Source organism: Acyrthosiphon pisum, chromosome A2 (assembly GCF_005508785.2).
Source record: "Acyrthosiphon pisum isolate AL4f chromosome A2, pea_aphid_22Mar2018_4r6ur, whole genome shotgun sequence".
Lineage (NCBI taxonomy): Eukaryota > Metazoa > Arthropoda > Insecta > Hemiptera > Aphididae > Acyrthosiphon > Acyrthosiphon pisum.
The window spans coordinates 1,088,612-1,102,933 of NC_042495.1; the positions used below are offsets into that span (position 1 = coordinate 1,088,612).

Below are 14,322 nucleotides of genomic sequence, written 5' to 3' on the forward strand. Positions count from 1 at the left end.
AAAAATTATAAAATGTCAACTTTTAAATCTAAGGATGAAAATTTAAAACAAGATTCCACGTAAATATTTAACTCTGTTACCAAAAATTCTAAGAAATACATTAGCACAGTTTATTTTTATAGTAATTTTAAGTTCAAATTTGGACGAAATTACATATTAAAAAACCTGGAATAACTATTTTAGTTATTTTGTTGTGATTGTATAATATCATTTGTGGGTACTTGAAACTTCCAAAGTATACTATTATATATCTATGATAGTACCACGGTTTGTTGTTCACGTATAACGCGTTACCTGATGGATATTGTGATATGATTAATTTGGAATTTATTATTGATACCTATTATAGGTCAATTTTTTTTAATACTATAAATAAGTATACCTATAATAGGTATGTCTAATATCTAGACTGACAAACAGTCTCCGCTCAGAATCGTTTTTCTTATACAGTGATATTATATCATTGAATTCAAATTTAATACTATCCATTATACAGTGGCCCACTTGTAACCTACTGTACAGCAGAGCGACATCCACTTACCCACCTTTTTTAGCTTGATATTATAAATACAGGGGAGCTCCCCAGTGCGTATCCTTGTTTTTATTGTTGTATTTCTTTTAAGTAATATTTACACGTTGAAAATATGATTTAAAGAGCAAGCAGTATTTTTAACTTGCTTCAAAAAACGTGTTGTAATTGACTAATTAATTGAAACATTAATGATTTGAAATATGTAGAAAGCTATATGCAGCTATATGTATAGTTATATATGTACGTATATAATTTACTCTTTTAACGAACCTCGTCCTCATCATTAACAAGCATCAAAGAGAACAACAACAATATCGAAAGACACGGACTCACCGATAAGCATTCCGAACACATGAAAATAATATTATACCATGCTGGAAGATTATGAACACGGGGATTAATAATCGATCACGTAACAGTAACATTACAATAAACTTGATAATATAACGGCGGTTGTATTTCATACACAAACAACAATATTGACATATTATAATAATATATTAATTAATAATATTTTTATTATAGTGCAAGACACCGTAGTCAAACAGGTCAAATCCGTCAACATTATGTAACCAGTACATCTGACATCATATTTATTATAGGTGATAATAGTATACACTCGCGCTTTATTTAATAATAAAGGGCGAGTGTATTAAATAAGTCTGGTTAGTATTTATTTAACAAATAAAGACGGTACAAAAGACGACGTAAGCAAAGCAACTAATAGCCAGGAAAAAGAACAATTTATGAACTGTCAATAAACTATAATAAACATCAATATCAGCACCATACGCAATACGCCTATATACGATTTATACATAATAATATAATATGATATTATAATAAATAATAATATATCTACATATTTACGCGATCGCTATAGCGGTAACAACTACAATATACCTAAAGCATTGGTAGTTTTATTCTGGAATACGATATACTTATGTACACGGATTATAAGTTGTAAAGAATACCTACGGTAGTACGGTCTACGGGATAAAGAATCAATATATGTGATCGATCACGACCAACTAAGTCAAATAATTATCTTATTATTGATAATGGTAACTCGTTACCCCATGCTACTATACTAGGCGATGGCGTTACAACTCAATTCAGCTTCTAATAATTCAATCACAAAAAAAATATGTAGCTAATGTCCGATTCAAAATGCATTCCTTTATTATTTATGACGATACCAACTGCTGTCTACTAATATTCTAATCAAACATTCCTAATTACAAGCAACAGGTGTAGGGGATATGTTTCCATTTTAGCCATACCTAAATTATTTACTATTGTGTATTAATACAGCCTTATTGCCTATAATTCGGGCTATAAATATTATATAATTAGTTTTACTGTCTTAGTCATAACACCGTAAGACGTAGCAGGATTTCAAAAAGGACACGAATTGCGTTATCAATAATTTTTAACTAAAGAGCTAGTTTCTAAACAGGTAAATTTCAATCGTAATATAAATATGATGCACTGGCGTTCCCAGGATTTTAGTACTTCAGCCCAATTCACGAAAGGTCGGTACCTATAGGAAACCAACTCGATTAGCTTGTATTTTACTTCATATTTTAATACTAACATAACTCATTTAAATATAAAAGTACATTTTACAAACTTACATAAAAACAGCTAATATTAAGAATTTTTATTATTTGCATTAATATTATTGAAATATTTAAAAAAAAAAATCACCGTAGGTAGTTTAAATGCAGGTATATACGAATAGATTGTCCGCCCGCAGAAATCGAATGAAAATTTAATATCCATGGTGGTTAAAATAATTAATAAGCTACTAAATAAAATATATATCGGTATTAGTGTACGTTTTCTACTATTTATAATTATACATCTTTCATAAAATAAACACCAATATACCATAATATTATGACAATAGCCAATAGATATATAAATGTATTACTTATAAAGATTTAAGAGGCCTGTATACAATTTTAAAATTATTATTATTTTATATAATTGTTCAAATTAAATTGTATTTATGTTAGAATCTAGATAATGAGAAAAAATGTATGGGTTAGCCGACCCCCAAACCTCCTGAGAAAATACATTGATTATAATTGTTCCAAAGTTAACATTTTTAAATATTAGGTACCGACCTATAATTGTTTTTGATAGTATACATTCCAGTATTTCACTGTATTGTCAATTATTTTTGTTACACAAACCGACTTAATTACACGAGTTCATAAATTAATATAATGTGATATGCGTACGTTATAGTTATATTTTCTGTCTATACCTATTTCCGACCTTAAGTTAAATATTATTTAAATATTTTGAATTCCTCAATTTGACTGCCAATGCACACTACCTATTTATTATGTTTTATCCTTGTTTGTTTGTTTCATGGTATATTATGCATTTGGTTACAAGTTACAACCACTAATTACTAATTAGGTAGGTGAGTTTTGTTTGATTTTGTTTTGAATTTGAACTATTTGTTGAACATATTATTTAAAATATTTTCCTTGGCCACATCTCGAGTGCATTCTCCCCTATAACAGTATAACCGAGTAGCGAATACAGAATGGAGCCCGTGTACGCGCGACGTGTAGTATTGTTATGCAACAGGTGTACGTGTAAAATAATAATATTAGTGAGTATTAAATTGTGTAAGCTTACAGCGGGCTACGGCGGTCGGCGGTGACAGTCTGCGGGCAGAGATAAAACGAAACATCGAGAGAAGGTGGAAAAAAGAGAGGGGCAGACGTGGAGAGTAAAGATTAAAAGTACCGTGGGAAGGGGTGAGGGGGCGTATAACTGTATTACCGAGAGATACATACGAAGGGTAACGCCGACAGCATTGTCACGGGCAGCCGGATGGGTGACTGCGCGACAGTGGCCGGCTGTAGCGTGGCCAAATGAAAAGTGGCCGGGGCCGCAGCGGCGGCAGGTGGCTGCAGATGGTGGTGGTGCTTGACGAGATCGACGGGATTTCCACCGTCCAGGGACCGGCTGCGCGGCTTGTTGACGACCGGCACCGTCGTGGACGGATCCTGTTGCTGGCTGAACATCCATCGGAAGTACCACGACATCGCCCGGGCATATTGCGCCGGTATGCGCACACCATACACGGTGACAGACACACTGTGCAGCGAATACGGATGATACAATTGCAGGTGACGCGAGCAACGGGTACGAGACAAGACCGCGACGATGGAGCGACGGACGGCGGACTGACGACGTCGATGAACGAAGTGCGGACAACATACATCGTCTCGTACCTGGGCAACGCGGACGGCCGCGGCGAGGACCACCACCGCCGGCCGCCACACGACCATGGAGGATGGATGGAACGCACCATGGACGCGATACTGATTTTCAAGGAAGGGAACCGGTTTTTGGTGTTTGCGCGAACGAGTGAGCGAGCGCGTTTGCTCTCGTATGGAAAATATAGACGCGAGAAAAACAAAAATAATAATATCATCGAGTATTATAATAATGATAATAATAATGATGATGAGGATAATAAAAACAGAACGGTGGGGAGTATCTCTTTAGACTATAATAGTATAATACCAGTACGAAAATATGTTTGCAGTGCACTGGAACTCGCGCGCCTACCATAGCCGACAACAAAATCCTTGGTGGAGGGGACATGATATATAATAATAATAACATTTACCTGCAATTAGTCGTGTTGTTTAATGTTTACAAGGTCTTTCGTGACACTTTCACCTAACACCAGTCACAACTCACGACTCCCACCAAGGAACCAATCCAGAACGTCACGTCGTCACTTCTACAGCGTGATGTTGCCCGCCGAGGGTCATTCGGAAAGCCCGGCGTCGTTTTCGAGATTACCTACTTCAAATGTTTTCCAAATACCAATAACTATGTACGTGATAATTTATTAAATTATTATTAATATCTACTATTAGTCTGAACTTTACAGAATCAACGCTTATTGACTGCAACTTAATTTGTCATAAAAATACAAGATATGGTGAATGGACTTCTATTGTTCCGGTAGACGATTTCATAAATTGGGTCAGTGGGCTCACACAAAAAACTAGTTATTATATCATCGGCTCACCTCTCCACCAAACCTCTGCTACTTCACTCATTAATTTCCAACGGAATACAATTGTAAAAAAACCGCTCTACATGTACGTGAACTGCAGCAAACAATGATTTACATTTTTATAACCACATAACGTATAAATACACTTATGTAATCAAACATTTCAAAAATATAGTCACGTACATAATATCTTGTCATGTAAACTCATATTATTATGGTTTTCGATATTTAGATTACCTACTATTATTTTTTATAACACAAACAAAACTACTTTGATAATAAAAATACTATTTTAAAGTCGGTTATTTTTGTTTGAAAAAAATATTTATAGAAGACCTCTTCTACCTAGTATATGAGTAAACAATTATTTTACATGTCTATTATATATAAACAAATAGGTAAACGTCCCAACTACATGTAGTAGATACATGTGGTTTTGTTCTTCATTAGCTACATAGCAAAAATGAAAAACCTAAAAATTAAAACAGTGTACATAAAGTAAGATTCCTGTGTAGTATGAATACATTTTTATTTTATTTCCAATATTTTACCATAAACACAATACAATTAGTGTCTATTAAATATTGGTAGTTGAATTGTTGAGTAGGCTGAATTTATATAGTAAATAATGTATTTTTTATAAAGTCTAATGCTTCATACTAATTATTATAGATTACCCAACCAGGTTCAAATATCCGATTAATACTAATGATGACTGATGATTAGACACACACGCTTTCAATAAATTTCTATATTATAACACCAGAGTGCCAAGTAATCATTGATACCAACAGAACAAAACTGACTTGCTCGTAGAAGACTTACAACGAGAAATATTTAATTAGGCACCTAGCTGTAATACTGTAATTGTAACGAGGTTCTCTTACATTGAGGTGCACCAGAAGCTAGTAATTTATCAACTAGTTTTTATTTTTTTGCGATAAAAAATGTGTACATTTCCTTAGAAAATATATTGTGTTTAATAGGTTTAAGCTTGAACATATTTTGAAAATAAATATTATATATTATTTAGTATTTAAATTTAACTAACATTTAAAAGTATTTGGAAAAATAAGATAGCTGCTTACTTATTATAGCACATATACAATGAATATTGTCAATTAAATGGATTATTTATTGAAATGTTATTAGTTTATCAATAGTGAGTATTATTTTGTAACTATTATTATTTGTAAATTTATAATTTATATAACTACTCAAAAAAATAAAAATTGTGTTTACTATGTGAAGTGTTAGTTATCATTAGAACTTATATACAATTAATAGTTTATTATTTTTTTCCGTTTCTAATAATGTTTTATTTCAGAGCTCAAAACCAGTAACCGGTTTATAACAAAAACTACTTTTATTTTAGTAAGGTGGAAGTGCTTATTGGTGACTGGTAATCAAGATAATTATTTAAGTATTAACATTAAAGCGGTTACCTTTTATTTTCAAATCCAGTTTTATACCAAAACCGATTCCCAACCAAAATAATTAACGGTTTTTGGTATCTGTATTAATTAATATTTGAAATATATTTTTATAAGTTTTAATTAATTAATTTTCCAACTGTTTTACATAAAATTTTAGCCAAAACAGTTTTTAGTTAACTGTTTGCTCTCAGTAGCTCTGTGAAAACATGTTTTATATTTTACAATAACTAAGATAATATTATTACTAATAGAGCATATTTATTGAATTTAAAAAATAAAATAAAATCCCAACTATAGTAATAAATATATGGACTCAAGTAGAGATAATTTTCTAAAACCGGATTTAATCGTTAACCTATTCCCGAAAAAATTAATTAACAGTTATTAACGATTAACGATAATCCATCGTGTTTAAAATATTTTTGAAGAATCAATTACTGGTTACCATAATATCAATATAAAGCGATAACCGCTTACCAGTTTCAAAACTTTTCCTATTATGCCTTTTAACGTTTTTTTTTTTTTTTTTGGAAGCGGCTCTAAGCCTTGTTTTATTTAATATTGCTCTATTATCTATTGAAATATATTTTGAGATACTTAGTACCGATATGTTTTATCAAGTTGTTTATATACATAAATACTAATAATATTAACATTTTACATGCACTGTTATATTATGTTATGCTTATGATATTAATCACCATGATGTGGACCAGTATTTATCTATATTATGATAAACATTATATCATTGTCAGACAATATTCACCACATAGGAGCATATATGATACTATACACATTAAAATAGATTGATTTTTTCTTCTTTGTACAACTACATAACAAATTTTTCAACTTTTTAAATTTGTACTAATTTAAATTTCTTTTTTAAACATTTTAGAGTTTTTAAACATTTTTATTTAATGCCTAAACTGCATATCACCACTAATAATATCAAAGTATTAATAGTAACGTAATCATAATAGTATACTAACATTTTTAAAATGTAATGATTAGAGACCTAAGAATTAATTATTTCAAATATACATTAAGTAATCAATCATAGAACTTACAGCTTTACGTTTGTCTTCCGCAGAAACAGCACTTTGAGATCTATGCCTAAATAAATCCATCATTTTAGAAACAGCTCCTTTAGTACTACCACTATCTGATCCAGCCCGTGGTCTTGCAGCTACTGCAGTTTGCTTATAACGATTTCGAGTTGGAGGTGGTACCAAATTATTGAATTCAACAGTATCACTAGATATATTTGATCCACTAATACTATTTCGAGCACTTGAACCAGGTGATTTAAGAGTTTGCTGTAAACAATAATAAAAAAATAATGTATGAGTTAGGTATAATATATCTAAATAGGAAAAGGGTTTTTTATAACAAATTATTAACTATATAGGTTATTTAGGAATACAATTTTAATTATTTACAGGGAAGTAAAATAACGACTTTAAGATAAACAAATAACCAAATTATCATCTACAATATTTCAAACTCATATTATTAGTTTATCGTCTTATAAGATAAGATACTAATGTGTACTTAATAATTAATATCAACAGACGAATAAAACTGAATTGTAAAATGTAACAACAATATAAAATATTGTATATATAATATTACATATTTAGTACACAATATTCACAATGATGTTAATGATTTCATTTACAAACACTCAACCTTTGATGTGCAAGAAAGAAAAAAACAATAGTTTGAGTAGAGTGAAGATTGAAGAGTGTATTGAACAATATTATTTTTTGCTAAACATTTATGTATGTAGACGGAGTGTACCAAAAGTCTTATTTAACACCATAAAATAATGGATAAAATACTATAAAAAAGAGGACAGATTAGATTTTTATTTTACCAATAGCAGAACAACAATTGATTATTTTGAAGAAAAATCTAAGAGTGTGGATAAACACTAGTTACACTAGAAATTGTTTATATATCATGATTGTTTTTAATATAATCTATCTTTGAAATTAGAAAAATGAAATCAAGAGCCAGATACAACGCTGTACCTCTGTATTCTGTCTTTTTTAAAATATAATATCACAGAATAAATAAATATATTAATATACTAATATCAAATTGTTATTAAAAATATAGTAATTATAGTCCGCAAAATGAAAAGTGGCCCCTGAGAACTCCACCAACTCTGGGTTCTCAAACTATAACATGTATTATCGCACACAGCGCACTGCCACAAAATTGTGGACCACTGAGGTGAGACGGCCACTACATTCGTGACGGTCAGAGGCTATTTTTCATGTCGCTGACTATAGTTAAATAACTATATTAATAAATAGAACAAATTAATACAATACTAACTTGGATAGAGTTTTTCATTTGTAATATGATTGTGTTGTTCTTTTTAGATGCTGCATCAGATTTTGATCTAGGTCTAAAAGCATCTAAGAGAGTATTTGTTTTGCGAATATGTGAAGGAGATTGTCCAGAACGAGGTTTTGGTGACATCTTCTTTTGGGTAGTTTGAGGTTGCTGGACTTGTTGTGATTGCAATTGTTGAGTTTTACTTTTTGATGGTTGTATTTTTGGAGTACCTTTAGCTAATATATCATCTCCAGATTGACGTCTTTCCACACCAACTGATCCTTTTTTAGTTTTAGCCAGAGCAGCGACCACTGCAGGCAGAAGTACAGGAGCAGAACCTCCTTTACTCCAGGTACCTAATTAAATAATACAAATTATTTGAAAAAGCTGTTAATCCTCATATTTTTTCTTTTATTAAAATTATACTAATATATTTGATTAATTATTTAATAGAAACACCAATATTATTTATATCAGCAAAATCTTAAAATAATAGTTGTCTACTGTCAAGAATATGAAATCAAATTAAAGTAGAAACAAATTTTGAAAAATGTAACTGTTGTACAATTACCTGAAAAATCATGAGCCGATATTTCAAACATTGTCAATAATAAATTTAATTTTAAATCAATATTCAAAATATAATATTTTTCTCAGGTCATACATAAAAATCATAAAAAAACAACAGAAAAAATATTGGATATACTTTGATAAACTGTGATCTATGTAGGTAAAAACTAAAGCAGACATATAATTTTCTTGTTAGCCCTGACTTCTTATTGAAATAATTGTTTATTTTTTCCATAATTGGAAATGACAAATAAAATGAGATAATGGTAACTTTAAATAGATTAATAAGATAAGAACTAATAATAAAGATTACAATTTATTATGATTTTAATAAAATCAAAATAATATTTAAATTAATTAGCAGCTCAATATTAACAGTTAGTTTCACTTATGATTTCTCATAGGTGCATTCAATCGAATTTTAAATTTTCAAAATCCACATAAGTATTAAATTTAACAATTTACTTAAGAGAAATAAATATATTTTACCAGATCTCGGGCGATTGATTGATACACACTGACCATCTGAATCATCTGCTGTAGTTGGTAAAGGTTGTGATCCAAGTTCCTAAAACATAAATTAATATTATAGGTAACTATACCAATATTTATCAGAGTATCAGTGTTTAGTTTCAAAACTAAGATTAACAGGGGAAGGCATGTGCTAATAGGGTCTAATAGGCCACCAGACTCTTAAATATATAATACCATCATCTGCGTGTAATACAACTTTTAAGTAACATTAAATTATATCATGATTCTATAATTTGAAAGAAAATAATAAAACAATAGTCTAAGAAAGATACTTTATTTAAACTGAAAACATATTTTATATATTACAATAGCAAAAAAAAAAAAATGTTGTTAACTTAGAAAAGTTAATGGATGCATAAAAATATAAAATAAAATAGGTACCTAAGTTACTTTATGTAGCAAGTTTTAAAGCCAATTAAGTAATCTTTATAAATGTCATTAGTTTAATTTTTTTCAGATGTGTAGATTAAAAATATATCTATTTATAAGTTTATAACTAGGTATTTATCATTAGTTTATATAATACTATTATGATTTCTTTATCGATGGATAAAACTCCATTTACAAAACAATATCTTTATAAAATATAAAATGTATAGCATGTATAATTAAAATAAAAACTATAGATTATACAAATTATATTAAATTTACTTTCCATAAAATATAAATATAACAAAATAAACCTATTGTACATACATTTATAACCCTAGTTAACTATTTCCTATTGACATCAGTATATATGCAGGTAATAATCATAAATAAGTCTTAGAACAATTATAAATTTAAAAAAAAAATCTGTCTTGATTTCTAGTAAATTTATTAATATTAATTCAAAGATTGAATTGTTTCAGTACAATTACACAGAGAAATTTTAAGTTTTATTTGTAAAAATATATAATGAAAATAACATATCATTCTATTTAATGATTCTAAATTGAAATACGATAATACACCACCATAATCAGAATGTCACGGACATTGGACATTCATATACAAATAGCAAGATAAAAACAGTCAAAAGTAATTCTTAAGTCAATAAATGATTTTAGTGACACTATAGAAACATTATTAATATTATAATAAAAACCAATACCCACTAGATTTTTCAATATTTAATTCTAACATTTTGCATTTGTTGTAATTAAGCTATAATCATTTAAATAACACCAATCATCAAAATTATTTAAATCTTCCCGTAATATATTCATTAGTTTAATCTATTATAATCAAATAATTTTACGTCATTGGCAAGCAATAAAATATTAGAGCGCATTATAACCGATTGAATAACATTTATAAATATTAAAATCAATGTTGGTGAAAGATGGTTATCCTAAAAGAATTAATATTTGATAGACTCCAACAAAATGTTTTAGTTGTAGATAAAATCTGGATTCTATTCGTTAAAAGGAGGAAAACCATGATAATAATGGATTGCAAAACCCAAACTTTTTATAATTTTATATAAACATTTAATAACATTATAACTTATAAGTAACAACCATTTTTTTTTTCGAAATCAGTGAAAATAGTTTCAGGAAATTTAACTGAAAAATAATAAACAGTTTTCCAGATTGTAGGTAGTGCTTTAGTATTATACAGCAGTGGTTCCCAATAAATTAGTATGAAGCCATGATGAACCCCTAGCTTTAAAAGTTATAGGTATAACAATTTATTTTACTTACACATTAGAAAAAAGTTTTTAATTAATTCTAGCAAGACTAAGGTTGTCTAATTTGTTTTAGATTTTTAAAAAATATGTACCATGTACTACCTAATAGCAAATTAAGAAGAAATAATATTTAATTTAATTTAAAGAAATACTTACATTTCTGATAAAAGAATTAAAATAATTATATTTATCACCATAAATGAGGAATTTCCCAATTCAGACCAATATTTTAAATTGAATAATAACAAGAAAATATAAAATACTAAATACATACCGCTCGACGTTTTGATGTATCTGCATCGTAACGTTTAATCCATACTTCATCCATTGAATCATAATCTAAAGTGGATGTGGAAGATGCCTGAGACTTCATTTCTACCAAATTAACATCAAAAAAATGTTTATCTCTATGATGTGATAGTGGTGATATTGGAGGTGTTGATTTAGCACTTATGTTAGCACTACTCAGTTGGTCGTCTGTCACTGGTGATTTTAAATTATTTTCAATATGTTCATCTTCTTCTTTACATTCTGAAAGACGTCTACCGACAAACTGATGACTTCGTGATGGTAAACGATTAACGTGACGCAAGAAATAATGTTGAAACCAATCGGCGTCTTCAGGACTATCTTGAGCTCCTAAAACAAAAATTTTAATTGATAGAAAGTTATTAATAGAAAAAAAAACCTATAAGTTTGAAGTATCTAATCAGGTAACACAACATAATTTTAATTTAAAAAAGCTCTTCAAAAATACATTTATCAATAATATTTAAGTATATCCAGTTTTACAATCTATGAATAAAACAAACTTTCATATATATTCATTATGTTGATAGTAACTTTTCTCAGTTTTGAAAGTGCATACATTTTTATTTAACTATAATGATCAAGTTATAAATTATACAACAAAAAAGCAAAATTTTATTTTTTCCCATATTTTTTTTTTTTTTAGAGGCAAATAGAAGTACTATGTATAATGTGTATGTATAACACTGTTTATTGTAATATGTATTTAAAGTTTTTAAAATGTGATGCTTGAAGTCATAGGAAATTTTATCAAAATAAAATAAAACAGCCTTTTATTTTTTTTCACCCATACCACATTCACTTAGTGTTTCACATATTTGAGCAGTATATCAATATTATTTTATAATTTTATAAATTTTAAGTTAAAGCTTTTAATTAAATTCTAGATTAAGACAAATCATTTTTTCTAACGAGTTAACAACTAAAATACATATTTTTGTAAAGTCTTTTAGGTATATTATAGGTATACTCCTTTTCAAAAGAGAATATACCGGTCGACGACCAATTTATGTCCGGCGGCGCGCATTCCCATCAATTTCCCATTGTTAGTGTGATCACATGGTTCTCGACACACCAATCGAATGATTCGACATGAAGTAAAGCGGTATATTTTCTTTTGAAAAGGAGTATAGCTAAAAATAATAGTTGTCTAGAAATAATTTTATTAAGATTTTCTAATCCAAGGCCCCCTTCCATTGGCCCATGGAACCCTTGTACCCTACTGTCATCTGAATTATAAATTCAAACTTGAAATTTTATGCGAAAAATTCTTCAATTCTTAATTCTATGATGATCAATGCCCGAGGCTCAATGGACTGGCCCATAATAAATACATACAAAGCAGAAAAATAACTCAGAGCTAGAAATTCTTTTAGAAAGTTTTTGTAGAAAAAACATCTAGACTGTAATCCAAGGTACTGAGTAAAATAATTGTAAAAAAAACCTAGGAACTCGTTCTCCTGTATAGATTTGAAAAACGTTCATGGTATATATAACTTAAAATTTGTCTAAATATTTTGAAAATTACATAGTGAATAGAAAATAATAATAAACTTATGTTAAAAAGTTTGAAATGTCTACAATTAATATTTTTTCAATTGAAATAAAATGAGTAAAACTGTAGAACAAAAATATAGTTATTTTTTGTTGAATTGAAATTGAGATTTCTATAAAAACAACTAATGAGGCGCCTGGTATTGTATTATATTTTTAATCTTTTTGACAGAGAAAAAAATGTCTAGTGTATAAAATGTTAGACTATTTAATAATGATAAATCCCAAGCAACTGTAAGTTCAATCAAGTTTTTTCAAAAGTTTAAAAGTTTTTAAGATAAACTCTTACTTACAGTTCTTGCTTTTTGGAAATATACTGAGAAAAAAATTCAAAAAGAATAAATTGATAACAGACAATCATTGATCAAAAATACTATGGTTTAATCAATTAATGGCCGGTTTTTCGGTGGCATGAAATATTTACCCCTAGTAGATGGCGAGGCGAAGTGACTACTAGTGATTACGTTACACGACATAACTAATTGAGGCGGCTGTGTTATTGGGTGCGGGCTTATGGTGAGTAATGTCGTGTAACGTTTTATTCACTAGTAGTCACGTAGCTTCGCCATCTACCGGGAGTAAATATTTCATGCTACCGAAAAATCGGCCAGTGAACAATCTATAGAAATTATAATCAATAATACAATTGACTACAATTAAATAAATATACTTAATAGTAAGACCAAGGTTAGTACAAAAAACATTTATTGTACCTCTCAGAATCTAAAATGTAAAATTAAACATAAATAATATGTAGCAGCTCTCAAATAAAGTATAATAGTATTAAGAAACAACAAACTTTTGACGTTTACTAAATTAAATAATAATAAAATATAAATATTTGGTTTTTATCTAATAAATTAAATATAATCAACATTCTAAAAATAAAAGTACATTCAAAATTTGTGTTTGGTAACGCATATCATCATCAGGCATCATGCATTCAACTTAAAACTCTGTTAGTCAATAATAATAAATAACAACACACAACTAAGACAACATTTTACTTATGTTTTTTATTAATTAATTATATTGGTAATAAAATTAAGTAACCCAGTCTTCAGTTTTAAATATATAATTAGAAGATAATATGACTATGTACATATAATAGGCAAGGCTGGGCATTAACGAGTTAAAAATTAAAATTAAGTTAAAACGTTAAGTTAATTTTAATTAAGTTAATTAACTCGTTACTTTTTTTTTCAATTAACTTTTAACTTAATAAGTTACTTTTTTTTCAAGATTAACGTGTAACTTCAAGTTAATTTTATTTCAAAAATATCTAAATTTAAGTTAATTTTCGTCCGAA

At 28.6% G+C, this 14,322-nt stretch overlaps 1 protein-coding gene across 4 annotated transcripts in view; it reads right to left on the reverse strand.

The window, feature by feature from the left end:
* LOC100169066 overlaps nucleotides 1-14,322 on the reverse strand; it is a 43,702-nt gene that overhangs the window by 26,914 nt on the left and 2,466 nt on the right. For all 4 annotated transcript variants that reach the window (XM_001943171.5, XM_008187999.3, XM_008188002.3 and 1 more), the window contains 4 exons: nucleotides 11,425-11,789; nucleotides 9,434-9,512; nucleotides 8,372-8,730; nucleotides 7,096-7,344 (listed from right to left, as the gene is read on the reverse strand). In XM_001943171.5, coding sequence (XP_001943206.2) covers nucleotides 7,096-7,344; nucleotides 8,372-8,730; nucleotides 9,434-9,512; nucleotides 11,425-11,789 — 1,052 coding nt within the window. The remainder of the gene's footprint in view (nucleotides 1-7,095; nucleotides 7,345-8,371; nucleotides 8,731-9,433; nucleotides 9,513-11,424; nucleotides 11,790-14,322) is intronic.